The following is a 14,992-nucleotide window of genomic DNA, read 5'->3' on the forward strand; positions in this document are numbered from 1 at the left end:
CCCAATTCACCCCAGATTCCCCCCAAAACCACTGAAGACAGACATGAGTCCCAAATGGCACTATGTTTTAGTACACTACTTTTGACCAGGGCCCACATAGGCCTCTGCACTATACAGCGAATAGGGTGCCATTTGTGACACAGCCTTCCTTGGAGAACTGTCTGTTGGCATCTGTAGGCATTAGGCCATAAGCCTGGTTCCACAGTGCAACAGCTGCTGGTGCCATGCCACATTGCCAGGATGCTATCCTACTTCTGTGATTGGCTGAGCAGAGCAGGAAGAGATTGGACCCAGCTTTGCCATCCAGTTCTTTCCTGGGCACCAGCCCACTGGGTTTACACAATACAAGGGCACAGTAACGGCATAGTTTATAGGGGTGAAGGGGTAAAGGGAGAATAGTAATATTGTGTGTGTGTGTGATGTGTGCGCGCGCATGCGTGTGTGCGTGCATACTCCGGTGCATGCATGACTCTCAGGGTGGGGCAGCAGATGATGAATGAGTTTCTTAAAAATAAGAAAAGCAAAATGAATCAAGCTCTGATTATGCCATAAAGGTTAGTCAGTAAATCTGATCTAATAAAATAAATGCAATGAATTTGGGGAATGGGCAAGCTGTTATCTTTTTTGATGGAGGTGGCTGTTATGGTGACCGTATTACTGCCACACCGGCAATCACGAGTCATGACCACAGTCAAATTCCACATGACCATTTAGTCATGATAACTAGGCTTCTCAAAGCTCTGATGCTGCTGCTGGTCATTAGTAGCCTACCAAACATGCTAACTGCCTGGTACTCAGCACTCTATTGTCCCTCTAATCACTCTGACATCAATGCAAATATAATCGAATATCTAATCAAACATTTCATCAGAGCCCATGAGCTCATGTTGAGCAACATTTCTATAGGCTATGCAATTGCGTAAGAAAACAGAGGGATGGCCTCTATTAAAAAGAGGAGGATTCCATCAGCTTTCTATAGGCTAGGCCTACTATATTTATTTCTCAACTTTCCTAATTTCAAGCACATTGCTTCTCTTTACAACAGGAGTATAGCCTACCTGGCTGGCATGAAAATAAACCACAGGGAAAAGCGTCCTCCATTCGCTATTTTAGCGCATAGATGACATGTATTTTTTCCCCCTGCCCATGTTTCGAGACAGGTGCATGACAATGGTCTATTCCAAATCCAAACAAATTTCACAGATATTATTTAGTATATGTAAAGACAAGATTCAATCAAGAAAAACAATATTAGCCTATGACTTGTGAATTATATATTATCACTTGTGCATGATGCCCAGCTTTTATGCTATAAGGCAAGAAACAGCGCATGCCTTTTTTATAGTCGCACATCTAATGTAGCTTAGCCCATAGGCCTATATGTTTTGATAAGGTTTGTATCTCAACTAACGTGGCCAAATAACTTCTTAAAATTAAGCACATTAATCTGCTTTACAACCGGTGTAGAGCCTAACTGGCATACAGTGTATTCTGATAGCACTCAGACCCCTTGACTTTTTCCACATTTTGTTACATTACAAACTTATTCTAAAATTGATTAAATTGTTTTCCCCTCATCAATATACACACAATATACCATAACGACAAAGCAAAAACAGGTTTTTAGAAATTTTGGCACATTTATTCATCAATGATCTCTCTGTACTTTGCTCCATTTATCTTTCCCTCGATCCTGTCAAGTCTCCCAGTCCCTGCCGCTGAAAAACATCCCCACAGCATGATGCTGCCACCACCATGCTTCAACATAGGGATGGTGTCAGGTTTCCTCCAGACGTGACGCTTGGCATTCAGGCCAAAGAGTTCAATCTTGGTTTCATCAGACCAGAGAATGCTGTTTCTTACGGTCTGAGAGTCCTTTGGGTGCATTTTGGCAAACTCCAAGCAGGCTGTCATGTGCCTTTTACTGAGGAGTGGATTCCGTCTGCCACTCTACCATAAAGGCCTGATTGGTGGAGTGCTGCAGAGATGGTTGTCCTTCTGAAAGGTTCTACCATCTCCACAGTGGAACTCTGGAGCTCTGTCAGAGTGATCATCGGGTTCTTGGTCACCTCCAAGACCAAGGCCCTTCTCCCCCGATTGCTCAGTTTGGCCAGCTCTAGGAAGTGTCTTGGTGGATCCAAACTTCTTTAATTTAGGAATGATGGAGGCCACTGTGTTCTTGGGGACCTTCAATGCTTCAGACATGTTTTGGTACTCTTCCCCAGATCTGTGCCTTGACACAATCCAGTCTCGGAGCTCTATGGACAATTCCTTCAACCTCATGGCTTGGTTTTTGCTCTGACATGCACTGTCAACTGTGGGACCTTACATAGACAGGTGTGTGCCTTTCCAAATCATGTCCAATCAATTGAATTTACCACAGGTGGACTCTAATCAAGTTGTAGAAACATCTCAAGGATGATCAATGGAAACAGCATGCGCCGGAGCTCAATTTCGAGTCCCATAGCAAAGAGTCTGAATACTTATGTAAATAAGGTATTTCTGTTTTACATTTTTTAATAGATTTGCAAAAATTTCTAATTACCTGTTTTCGCTTTGTTATTTTGGGGCATTGTGTGTAGATTGATAATAAAAATATATCTTTTTTATTTTGCCCCTTTTTCTCCCCAATTTTGTGATATCCAATTGGTAGTTACAGTCTTGTCCCATCGCTGCCACTCCCGTACGGCCTTGGGAGAGGCGAAGGTCGAGAGCCGTGCATCCTCCGAAACACAACCCAGCCAAGCCACACTGCTTCTTGACACAATGTCCGCTTAAATCAGAAGCCCACCTTAACAATGTGTCGGAGGAAACACCGCACACCTGGCGACCGTGTCAGCGTGCATTGCACCCCGCCACAGGTGTCGCTAGTGCGCGATGGGACAAGACCATCCCTGCCGGCCAAACCCTCCTCTAACCCGGACAACGCTGGGCCAATTGTGCGCCGCTCCATGGGTCTCCCGGTCACGGCCGGCTGCGACAGAGCCTGGACTCGAACCAGGATCTCTAGTGGAAACAATTAGCACTTAGACCACTGCGCCATTCGGGAGGCATTAATGAGGATTGTTATTTAATTATCAATTTTAGAATAAGGCTGTAACGTAACAAAATGTGGAAAAAGTGAAGGGGTCTGAATAGTTTCTGAATGCACTGTACATAGGCGGCGTGTGAGTTTCACATTTGGGGAAGATAATTCTCCTCAGCAAAATGAAAGGATTACATGCATAACCACATTTGTGGTCACTTTTGAGAATGGTGTTTTCCCGCTAATTGATTGCATTTTGGAACGTTCACGCTTTTAGCCAGCCAATTACTGTGTGTGCATTGCTGCGCTTATAATGAGAAAAAATTGCCTAATAGTTTATCAACATTTTAAGCTAAATGTTCTGATCTGTTGCATCAGCCTCATTGACTTTAAACGTTTTTTTGATGCTAGTGGTAGTATTAATTTGGGATCGATTGCATCCCACAACTGTACCTGTCACGCCCAGATCTGTTTCACCTGTCCTTGTGCTTGTCTCCACCCCCTCCAGGTGTCGCCAATCTTCCTCACTTACAGTGGCTTCGAAAGTATTCACCCCCTTGGCATTTTTCCTATTTTGTTTTTAACTTATTTTTGGGGGGTTTGTATCATTTGATTTACACAACATGCCTACCACTTTGAAGATGCAAAATATGTTTTATTGTGAAACAAACAAGAAATAAGACAAAAAAACTGAAAACTTGAGCGTGCATAACTATTCAACCCCCAAAGTCAATACTTTGTAGAGTCACCTTTTGCAGCAATTACAGCTGCAAGTCTCTTGGGGTATGTCTCTATAATCTTGGCACATCTAGCTACTGGGATTTTTGCCTGTTCTTCAAAGCAAAACTGCTCCAGCTCCTTCAAGTTGGATGGGTTCTGCTGGTGTACAGCAATATTTAAGTCATACCACAGATTCTCAATTGGATTGAGGTCTGGGCTTCGACTAGGCCATTCCGAAACATTTAACTGTTTCCCCTTAAACCAGTCGATTGTTGCATTACCAGTATGCTTAGGGTCATTGTCCTGCTGGAAGGTGAACCTCGTCCCAGTCTCAAATCTCTGGAAGACTGAAACAGGTTTCCCTCAAGAATTTCCCTGTATTTAGCACCATCCATCATTCCTTCAATTCTGACCAGTTTCCCAGTCCCTGCCGATGAAAAACATCCCCACAGCATGATGCTGCCACCACCACCATTCTTCACTGTGGGGATGGCGTTCTCGAGGTGATGAGAGGTGTTAAGTTTGTGCCAGACATAGCGTTTTCCTTGGCCAAAAAGCTAAATTTTTGTCTCATCTAACCAGAGTACCTTCTTCCATATGTTTGGGGAGTCTCCCACATGCCTTTTGGCGAACACCAAACATGATTGCTTATTGTTTTCTTTAAGCAATGGCTTTTTTTCTGGCCGCTCTGCCGTAAAGCCCAGCTCTGTGGAGTGTACGGCTTAAAGTGGACTTATGGACAAATACTTCAATCTCCGCTGTGGAGCTTTGCAGCTCCATCAGGGTTATCTTTGGTCTCTTTGTTGCCTCTCTGATTAATGCCCTCCTTGTCTGGTCCGTGAGTTTTGGTGGGCGGCCCGCTCTTGGCAGGTTTGTTGTGGTGCCATATTCTTTCCATTTTTTAAAATAATGGATTTAAATGGTGCTCCGTGGGATGTTCAAAGTTTCAGATAATTTTTTATAACCCAACCCTGATCTGTCCTTCTCCACAACTTTGTCCCTGACCTGTTTGGAGAGCTCCTTGGTCTTCATAGTGCTGCTTGCTTGGTTGTGCCCCTTGCTTAGTGGTGTTGCAGACTCTGGGGCCTTTCAGAACAGGTGTATATATACTGAGATCATGTGACAGATCATGTGACACTTAGATTGCACACAGGTGGACTTTATTTAACTAATTATGTGACTTCTGAAGGTAATTGGTTCCACCAGATCTTATTTAGGGGCTTCATAGCAAAGGGGGTGAAAACATATGCATCCACCACTTTCCGTTTTATATTCTTTGGAATTTTTTGAAACAAGTTATTTTTTTCATTTACTTCACCAATTTGGACTATTTTGTGTATGTCAATTACATGAAATCCAAATAGAAATCCATTTAAATTACACGTTGTAATGCAACAAAATAGGAAAAACGCCAAGGGGGTGAATACTTTTGCAAGGCACTATATCCCCTGGGTATTTATACCTGTGTTTTCTGTCTGTCTGCGTCAGTTTGTCTTGTTTGTTCAAGCCTATCAGCATTTTGTGTCTCAGCTCCTGCTTTTTCCAGTATGTCTTTTCTCGTCCTCCTGGATTTGACCCCTGCCTGTCCTGACTCCAAGCCCGCCTGCCTGACCACTCTGTCTACCCCTGAGCCTGGCTGCCGTCCTGTACCATTGTTACTTCTACACAGTCTGCACTTGGGTCTTCCCTGAAACCTGATAGTCTGGTACTATGTTTGCGCTCCCGAGTGGCGCAGCGGTCTAAGGCACTGCACCTCAGTGTTTGAGGTGTCACTACAGACACCCTGGTTCAATTCCAGGCTGTATCACAACTGGCCATGATTGGGAGTCCCTAACCATTATTTAACTAGGCTTGTCAGTTATGAACAAATTCTTATTTACAATGACGGCCTGCAGGGCCAATTGTTGCCCAATTGTGCGCCGCCCCATGGGACTCCCAATCACGACCGGTTGTGATACAGCCTAGAATCAAACCGGGGTCTGTAGTGATGTCTCTTGCACTGAGATGCAGTGCCTTAGACCGCCGCGCCACTCAGAAAGAGAGTCAACGCTTTGATTATGGCCATGATTCATACAGGTGACGCCTTTTTAAATTGTTTCAACTAAATTACATTGTCATCTGGGTCTTCTGGTGATACACAAATCAGGATTCTAACCCGGGGTAAAATGTAGACTTCACCCAAGGCTACAGACTGAGTCATGCTCCTACAGTCCATGTAGGCCATTATTTCATCAGGAAATATCAATGAAAAAAAGAAGTTAGTTGTGTCCAGTTTAATAAAGGTGTAGAACCAATGCACAAGAAGCCCCTTTTCCTGTCTCCTCAACCCTTCTGTTCCCTCTCTCCCTCCCACCCTGACACACAACACATTACTACTGCCAGGGAGGAGAGAGACAAAAGCCTCTACGGTGGATACAGGAGGAGGAAGGGGGATGGATGAATGAAAAGGCCTGGCCCAGGTTGTAAATTGTGACCCAGTTATGGTGTTGAGTAGCTGTGTTGGCGCCGCCAGGAAAGGGATCCCCATGGCACAGTGCTGCTCTCAGGGCAGGCAACCATTTAGCTGTGCCCTTACAGACCCATGCAGGAGGGACTGCAGATGGAGGGAACAGTCTGACAGGACCAAGGAAACATGCTTCAAACTCTCTCTCTGTCTACTGTACTGTACCTCTCTCTCTCTTGCGCTCTCTCTCCCTCTGTATATTTCCCATTATCTCTCTCTCGCCTTCTTTCTCCCTCTGTTTATTCCCCTTCTCTCTCTCCCTCTGTTTATTCTGCTTCTCTCTCTCTCTCTCTCTGTTTATTCCCCACTCAATTCAATTCAATTGAAGGGCTTTATTGGCATGGGAAACATATGTTAACATTGCCAAAGCAAGTGAAGTAGATAATAAACAAAAGTGAAATAAACAATACAAATGAACAGTAAACATGACACTCACAGAAGTTCCAAAAGAATAAAGATATTTCAAATGCATATTATGTATATATACAGTGTTGTAACGATGTGTAAATAATGAATGTACAAAAGGGAAAATAAATCAAACATAAATATGGGTTGTATTTACAATGGTGTTTGTTCTTCACTGGTTGCCCATTTCTTGTGGCAACAGGTCACAAATCTTGCTGCTGTGATGGCACACTGTGGGGTCTCTCTCTCTAGCCCCCCTCTCATTATTCCTCTCCACCTCTTCCTCTCTTAATTGCAGAGGTCTGGGGGAAAAGTAGACGGCCAAACTAAACCCCAGACAGATAGATTGGCACAAATCCACCACCTCAGGATATCAGCAGTTTCAAGCCATTTGTCAACATGAGTATTGGTGATTAAATGACTGATTCATACTTCTGATCATCTGTAACATAGCTCTCCGCAGCTCGACAGCTTTTCTCAGTAAATTGTAACAAATGACAGGTCATGTCATCCTTTATGAATGGGTAACTTGATCTTCGTACAGCTTCAGAGGGTGCTCTCCTGCATGCTGAATGAAGACATTCTTATTTATAACAACACCAAAAACCACTTAATGGTCATACAATCAATGTCTTTGCTTCAGACATCCAGGTAGCCAACAGGAGAAACTGATGTATTACCCTCCCAGGGATGCTTTATGCTAAGCCTCTTAGATAATGGTCAGCCAGGGAACGTGACACATGTGAAATCCATTGGTCTGTAAGCTACATAATAGACTGGCCTCTGAACTAGCCAAATAAGGTTTTTAGTTGATTTTAGGTAAACTATGGGTTTGAAACTATAAATATACAACAGAGGGTTTCTATAGACTAGCTAGCACAATACCATGTCAGCCATATTGAGTGTACCCATGAGGGTGAAGTCAAATTTCCATTCTAGTAATTATATTTCTATGCTAGTTGCACCCTTCTAGGTGGTGTGGTCTTACCTGGGTAATGAGGCTCTTGAGCTCGGTCCTCTCCACCTCCCAGGAGGCCTTAGCGCGGGCAAACTGCTGGGTCAGTTCCTGAGAGCCCTGGCGCTCCTCTCGCAGCTCCCCGCTCAGATCCTGGAGCGCTCCCTTCAGGTCTGCCAGTGTGCTGCTCACGCCACTCGTCTAGGCCACGGACAGGATGGAGAATCAGTGAGATGAACATGACATTTGAGAGGATCTCCATGTCATGCATTTGATCAATAACTGCTGTTTCCTGTGTGTTGTCAGGGTTGTTTTCAGTAGACACTAAACAGAAAGAACCCACTGAAACCGAGAGGAACAACCTGAACTTGTCCAATAACAAAAGCTTGTTTTTGTTTTCTGTAGCAAAACATTTTTGCAACGGTGTGCACTAATGAATATGACCCAGGTGTGACCTGTTCCTGCACCTGTGTGTAGCTCTTCTCCAGCACACAGAGCTCTTTGGAGATGGTGGGGCAGAGGTGCTGCTCCTCTGCGGAGGTCATCTTGTTGTCTCCCTGTAGGGGGTGGGCGGCCAGACTCTCCTCCTCCAGCAGCAGGTACAGGTCCTTCAGGCTGTTCACCTGTAGGGACATACGCAGCAAATTATTAGTCAGCCAAGTTTCTTAAACAGCTAATTTATTTTATTTAACCCAGTAAGTTGACTGAGAACACATTCTCATTTACAGCAACAGCCTGGGGAATAGTTACAGGATGAACGAGCCAATTGTAAGCTGGGGATGATTAGGTAACCGTGATGGTATGAGGGCCAGATTGGGAATTTAGCCAGGACACCAGGGTTAACACTCCTACTCTTACGATAAGTGCAATGGAATCTTTAGTGACCACAGAGAGTCAGGACACACGTTTAATATCCCATCCGAATGACGGCACCCTACACAGGGCAACGTCCCCAATCACTGCCCTGGGGCATTGGGATATTTAAAAATGTTTAGACCAGAGGAGAGGGTGCCTCCTACAGACCCTCCAACACTACTTCCAGCAGCATCTGGTCTCCCATCCAGGGACCAACCAGGACAAACCAACGCTTAGTTTCAGAAGCAAGCCAGCAGTGGGATGCAGGGTGGTATCCTGCTGGCTAACGAGGATAAAATAAAATCAACCAACCAAACTACTCTGCCACAGCTAAGTGGCTGATTTAAAGGGAGAGGGGGGCTAGTCAGTCCCGTACCTCCAAGACATCCTTGGCCTCCGTGTCCAGCTTGCGTCCCAGCCGCCACTGTTTGAGGAAGCAGCGCAGCTTGAGGCTGAGCAGCAGCAGGGTCTGCTTGAGCTGCTGGGACTCCTGCAACATCAGGTTCCTCTCTTGGCTCCAGAACTTCTGCTGCAGCCGCGTCTGCAGACTCAGACTCTGTAGCTGGAAGTCCCTTCTCGTCAGGGCCTTCTGGTGCTCCTCCTGCAGCTGGAGACAGAGGGAGAGACAAACACACGCAGGCAGGCAGGCGTACGCACACACACATAGAGAGAGAGGAGACAGTCAGTGGGCCACAGGGGCTCACAGTGCCAGTGTTGTTATGATAAGGGATTAGGTGCAGCACCGTTTATGGAGTTTGCTTTAGCTGTTTGCTAAGTGGGTGAATGATAATAAACTGCTGTTGTTGTACATATCATAGTAGTGATACCATACTGTCCTCAGGTGTGGTGCATACTCTGTATTAGCATTGCCAAGATGTTACAGTAACAATGCTCTGTGTGGTTTAGAAGGGTTTGGCTGTAGTCAGTGTTGTGTACATAGATATAGAACAGTTTGATGATTGTGTACCTGTGTGAATGTCTGTGAGCTGCTGTGGGTGGGGTCTCTGTGATCCTGTCTCTCCACAGTCAGTTCCTCCTGCGTCCTGCAAGCATTCTCCCTCGCCTCCAACAGAAGGGCCTGCAGCTCACTGATCTGCTGAGGGAGGGAGGGAGGGAGCAAGCGTGAGAGCGAGAGAGCGATACACCATTATAGCTAGATTACAATACACTCTGCAATGCTATATCACCCTGTAAAGTGTAAAGCATACCACACCACTTCCCACAACTGAAAAATATCCTCCATTGATAACTCACTTACTGGAGTTACTGTTCCCCTTAGTGTTTTTCTTCACTTCTCGCTAACCCGTGGTGGGGGAACAACAATCCAACCGTATGTCACACAGTTAAAGACATACAGCACACTCACACACCACACTGGGCCCCATGGTCCAACAAATACACCTCATCTTTAGTACTGTCACATGCTTCATTTGGCCATTGAGTGAGAGGAGTTACTGTTCCCCTTAGTGTTCTTCTTCTTCACTTCTCGCTAACCCGTGGTGGGGGCCACCCCAGCCTACCATTAGCGCTAACCTACGAAATGCTACTCAAATGGCCTCCGTTCTAACGTCAGGCACAAGACCAGCCACTCAAGCTTTTCATTATCACTCAGCGCCCACCATTTTATCCCCACCAATTAGTGTGTAGAATTGGATAAGGTGGGAGAATGGGGGTGTTCTATGGAAGACTGAAATACCCCGAGGGGCATTAATAGACTCTGAAGGTTTAAAAAGAAACATTATTCCATTATCCAATATCCACTGTGTCATAATGTTCCATGGATAACTGTGTTTAAATGGCACTTTAAGACTACTGCTGTGTTTTGAGGTACAATAACAACCTTTATGTTTTGTCCCAAGGTTCTCTGAGGGCTTTGACAGATAAGTGAAAATACAATGTTATTATTTTAATGTTAGCTTATTTAGATGTTGCATTGCTGGAATCATTGTTTTTTTGTTGTTGAGTTGCACACTCAATATCTACTCATAATCTACTACAATCTACTTGGTTATTTACTAGGGATAACCAACATCTTGGCAGTATGCCCTCCCAACAACTCTACCCTCACTGTGTATTCTGAGAGAGTCCCTGCCAGTGCAAGTCCCAATTGCACTATTACTCAGCCAGTCACAAATTGATTTACAGCAGATTTCTTTATAAAATGTATACCGTAGCTCGCTTCTGCATTTCTCCCCCTTTCTCCTTCTCCTCAGCAGCCTCTGTAAGTGACTTCTGACACCCTCATTTTCTCACCAAAGGGATCCAAGGAGTAAGAGTGAAGGGAGCTCAATTTCAGCTGCTAAACCTTTCAATTTCCTCACATTCCAATGCATATTCGCCTCATAGACCATAACAATTGTATAAAAGGCTTACATTCCCCAGCCAAGCCTTAGACACAGACTCCATGCATATAAATGGATAACCTGCTGTCAGTTTCCAATGCCTTTCACAGCATTATGTCAGTCTTACTGTCCTGCAGAAGACTCTTCTATTTAAGTTGCTTTCTGAGCAGGATATAGTACCCTATTTTTAACATTACACAGTTACTCTGAAAGGGTTGGTTGGTGGTAATGGACACCACTCAGTGGGGAGAGACCAGGGCCGTATTCATTAGGCACTAAACAGGAGAAAACTGACTAAAACAAGGAGGGACTACCTGCACAACGTTTTGAAACTATGTTCCCTAATGAATAGGACCCAGAACACAGTCACCCTGATGGACCCCAGGTTCCCACCAACATCCATGTCCATACATCAGCCCTGTCATTGATCACTGAGAGGGGAGAGGAGCAGGGTGGATGATAATGTGTAGAAGCCAACAGTAGTTTGTGATGCAGAGGTTACTGAGAGAGACACAGGGTGAATTATTAGACCTACTTATTTCAAACACGTGGCCCGTGGGCCAAAAGTCACCCACAAGCTGATTTAATGTGGCCCGCTGAATGTTGTCATAGTTAACCGCCTACTATGATTATCTAATTCTATATTTCGAGAATGTGTTTAATTCTGGAGATACAGAGAAATCAACTGAGTTATTGAACCTTTAATAACCAGCCTACTGACAGCAACAATGAGGTTCTCTAGTTCTCACAGTTAGGGAGTGTGTGTTCAGATGACTAACTGATTATGTGCTACAGTACAGCCCAGAGAGAAACCTTCCCTTTCATGACTCTCATATTATAAACCCAACATTGTATATCCTGTAAGAGGAGAGCGGGCTGTGGCGATTGTGTTGCTCTCTGCTCTATTCATCGCTTCTGCAGTTGCCCCTCCCTCACAGCCCAGGTTTCCAAGGAGACCTGCTACGGAAAGGTCAAACGAACACTGAGCAGCAGACACTTCCTCTGCTCACTTCAAGAGCTGATGTCATTGTGTTTACTGCAGCGTGATTGCAGCCTGATTCCCCCACTATCTATCACATGAAAGAACGAGGGAAGCGAGCCTAAAGACAGCCTAAACCGCATGTTTGGGCCATCAAGGAGTGCACAGTGTGTGTGTGTGTGTGTGTGTGTGTGTGTGTGTGTGTGTGTGTGTGTGTGTGTGTGTGTGTGTGTGTGTGTGTGTGTGTGTGTGTGTGTGTGTGCGCGTGTGCGTGTTTGTGCATGCATGTGTTTATTTTGACTGTTCTATAGCAGTGACCTACCAGGGCTGTGTCCGTCTCCTGTTTAACCTGGTTCTTGTTGCTGTCAATGTGGCTGTCACCCTCCTCCTCCTCCTGACCTTTCACTTCGCGCTCTGATTGGTTCCTAAAGTTGGGCTGCTGCATGCATGGGCAAGTTAATGAATAAAAATGAAACAAAATAATAAAAAGAGGGAAAGAGGAACAGAGGAAAGGGAAGGAAGAAGATGAGGGGAGACATATGGTAGGGAGGGAGGGAATTGAAAACAAAACAATACAACCAAAATGGAAGATCCGTAAGACACATTGAAAATAAAAAATGAACCTCACAGGACAAATAAAAGTATATAAAGGAAAAACAGCTTTGTCAGAGTGGCGTAGGACAGAGTGGAGAACAGAACCAAAACAATGATGAGAAGTACGAGCGACGGCTGGAGGGTTGGGGGATGAGGGTGGGAGTGAAGGACAGTAAGAGGAGAGTGTAGGAGAGGGGATTAACATAATCAAAGGAGTGAAAGAAGAGAGGGGAAGAAAGGGAAAGGGAAACAAGTGAAGAAAGCAGCGGTCATGGTGCCCATGCAGTGAGAGGGGGGAGATGGAGGGACGGGGTGAGAGAGGGAGGGACGGGTTGAGAGAGGGAAGGATGAGATGAGAGGGGGAGGGAGAGATGGGGGGATGGGGTGAGAGAGGGAGGGAGGGACGGGGTGAGAGAGGGAGGGACGGGGTGAGAGAGGGAGAGACGGGGAGAGAGAGGGAAGGATGAGATGAGAGGGGGAGGGAGAGATGGGGGGATGGGGTGAGAGAGGGAGGGACGGGTTGAGAGAGGGAGGGATGAGATGAGAGGGGGAGGGAGAGATAGGGGGATGGGGTGAGAGAGGGAGGGAGGGACGGGGTGAGAGAGCGTATGCGGTTGGGACTCAGTAGGCCTCTAATGGAGCTTAACTCTAAGCATAGAACCAACTTTACTAGAGTGCATTTACTTGGATATGCAAATTGTATTTTGATGTGTGTAAATAGATGGTGGCTTATGGTTTCTATGATTTCTTTATCATTCTAGTTGTCATGCAGCACAGTGGTGGCTCCATTTGAGCCCTGAGCTCTATGTAGCATCTATAACATGTTATAAGGCACCAAAGCAGCATGCGTGTCATGTCATGTGTGCCGGCAGCATTCTGTGCCAGGGAGAAACCATAGTGTGAGCTGGGAAGGGGTGGGAGCAAACGGAACAGAAATAATAGCCTTGCTACAAAAAAGGAGCATATGAAAGAAAAGGAAAGAAACATAATCAATAATAAATGAGTGGTGGGAAGAGGAGGAGGGTGTTCATTCTTACCTTCTGCCCTGCAGTGATCTCACCCGCCTGGTCGTCTGGAGGGCAGGGGTGTGATGCAGAGGGCGCATCCACCACGGAGTCTCCAGCTTCGGACAGTAGAGGCAGGGGGGATGCCCCCTCCACCTGCTCCTTCCCAGGAGGGGCGCTGCCAAGGCTCTCCACTCGCTTCACGAAGGCCTGGAGCTGGGTGTGCAGCGCTCGCAGCCTGCCCGTCAGAGCCTCCACCAGGGGCAGGTCCTGGAGCTCCGAGGGTTGGGACTGCTGGCTCTTCTCTGGGACACAGTGCTCTGCAGTCTCCCCGGAGGAGTTGGAGGAGATCTTGCGGTAGAGGGAGAGGGAGGGGCAGTTGGAATCGGAAGCGGTCAGCAGCTGGATGGCTGTAGAGATGAGGCGGGCCTGGTCCCTCATGGCCAGCAGGGCCTCATGGTCCTTCAGCCCCAGGGGAACGTTACCGTGCAGGTGAATGGGAACCCCCGTGGACGTCTTCTTCTCCTTCTCCTCCAGGGGCTTGTTCTCCCCTCCAATGGGGCCTTCCCGGCACGCTTGGCTGGGGAGGCACTCGGCCGAGTCCCCTGCCTCAGCGTCGGTCTCTAGGGCGGGCCTAGAAGAGCTGTGGTAGGAGGCCAGGTCGCAGCGCTGCAGGTTGGACAGCAACACACGGTTCTCGTACTGGAGCTTCTTCACTTTACCGCTCAGCTCCCCGATCTGGAGCCTGGCGGCCTGCAGCAGCTCCTCATGGGGGGCCTCGGTGGTGATGAGAGCTCCCCCACCATGACCGTCCTCCAGGAGAGAGATGGACGAGGAGTCATCCTGGTTTGGGTCCAACGTCAGCGGCAGCTCCGACTTGTAGCGATTGATCTCATTCATCAGCAGCTTGTTCTGCTCCTCCATCTCCAGCAGCGAGCGCCGTAGCAGCTCCGCTTCCTCCTCCACAAACTGCAGGTGCCTCTGGAGCTCCATCACGTTATCCAGACTTCCTCCTCCAGGGCCTCCCATGCCTCCCACCCCCAGCCCTGGAGGCAGCTCCTGGCCCTTCATGTCGTCCATCTCGGCCCGTAGGCCACGGTTCTCCACCTCCAGTTCCACAATGCGCCGGCTCAGCAGGTTGGCTTCCTCCTCCACCAGCTTCAGGTGAACTCTAACCTCGGCCTCGCGGGTGTGGGGTGAGTCGTTGACCTCGTCCACGGTGAGTGAGGCGTCCACATCGCCGTAGACCGAGCGGTACTTGGCCAGCTCCTCCCGCATGGCCTCGCTGTCCTTGGCCATCTTGGTCAGCTTCTTGCACATGAGCACGGACTCCTCCTTGGCAAAATGGAGCTGGCACTTGAGGTCAGAGTTGTCCTCCTGCTGGCCCCAGAGAGGCACAGAGACAGGCTGTTAGGAACACTGACAACACACTGACTCACTCACACACACAATGACAATAAATCCTTTCACATACCACAGAGAGAGAGACCAAGAGAAAGATTGTGAGGCCAAAATGACAAATGAAAAAAAAAAAAAATTGTTTGGGAGTTTCTTTCTGGCTTGAACTCATCTGACATCCTCATATTAACCCCTTCAAATATTTAGACCAA

At 46.9% G+C, this 14,992-nt stretch overlaps 1 protein-coding gene across 5 annotated transcripts in view; it reads right to left on the reverse strand.

Annotated features, from left to right (window-relative positions):
• The window catches only part of LOC139542713 (microtubule cross-linking factor 2-like), a 77,999-nt gene that overhangs the window by 11,668 nt on the left and 51,339 nt on the right, over positions 1-14,992 (reverse strand). Inside the window, exons 5-10 of one of the 5 annotated variants that reach the window (XM_071348481.1) lie at positions 13,416-14,759; positions 12,107-12,223; positions 9,431-9,559; positions 8,840-9,070; positions 8,076-8,231; positions 7,642-7,809 (exon numbers count right to left, since the gene is read on the reverse strand). In XM_071348481.1, coding sequence (XP_071204582.1) covers positions 7,642-7,809; positions 8,076-8,231; positions 8,840-9,070; positions 9,431-9,559; positions 12,107-12,223; positions 13,416-14,759 — 2,145 coding nt within the window. Of the gene's footprint in view, positions 1-7,641; positions 7,810-8,075; positions 8,232-8,839; positions 9,071-9,430; positions 9,560-12,106; positions 12,224-13,415; positions 14,763-14,992 lie in introns of all 5 variants that reach the window. The other 4 variants (XM_071348482.1, XM_071348483.1, XM_071348480.1 and 1 more) reach the window with 4 other exon arrangements.

Source organism: Salvelinus alpinus, chromosome 17, assembly GCF_045679555.1.
Source record: "Salvelinus alpinus chromosome 17, SLU_Salpinus.1, whole genome shotgun sequence".
Classification (NCBI taxonomy): Eukaryota; Metazoa; Chordata; class Actinopteri; order Salmoniformes; family Salmonidae; genus Salvelinus; species Salvelinus alpinus.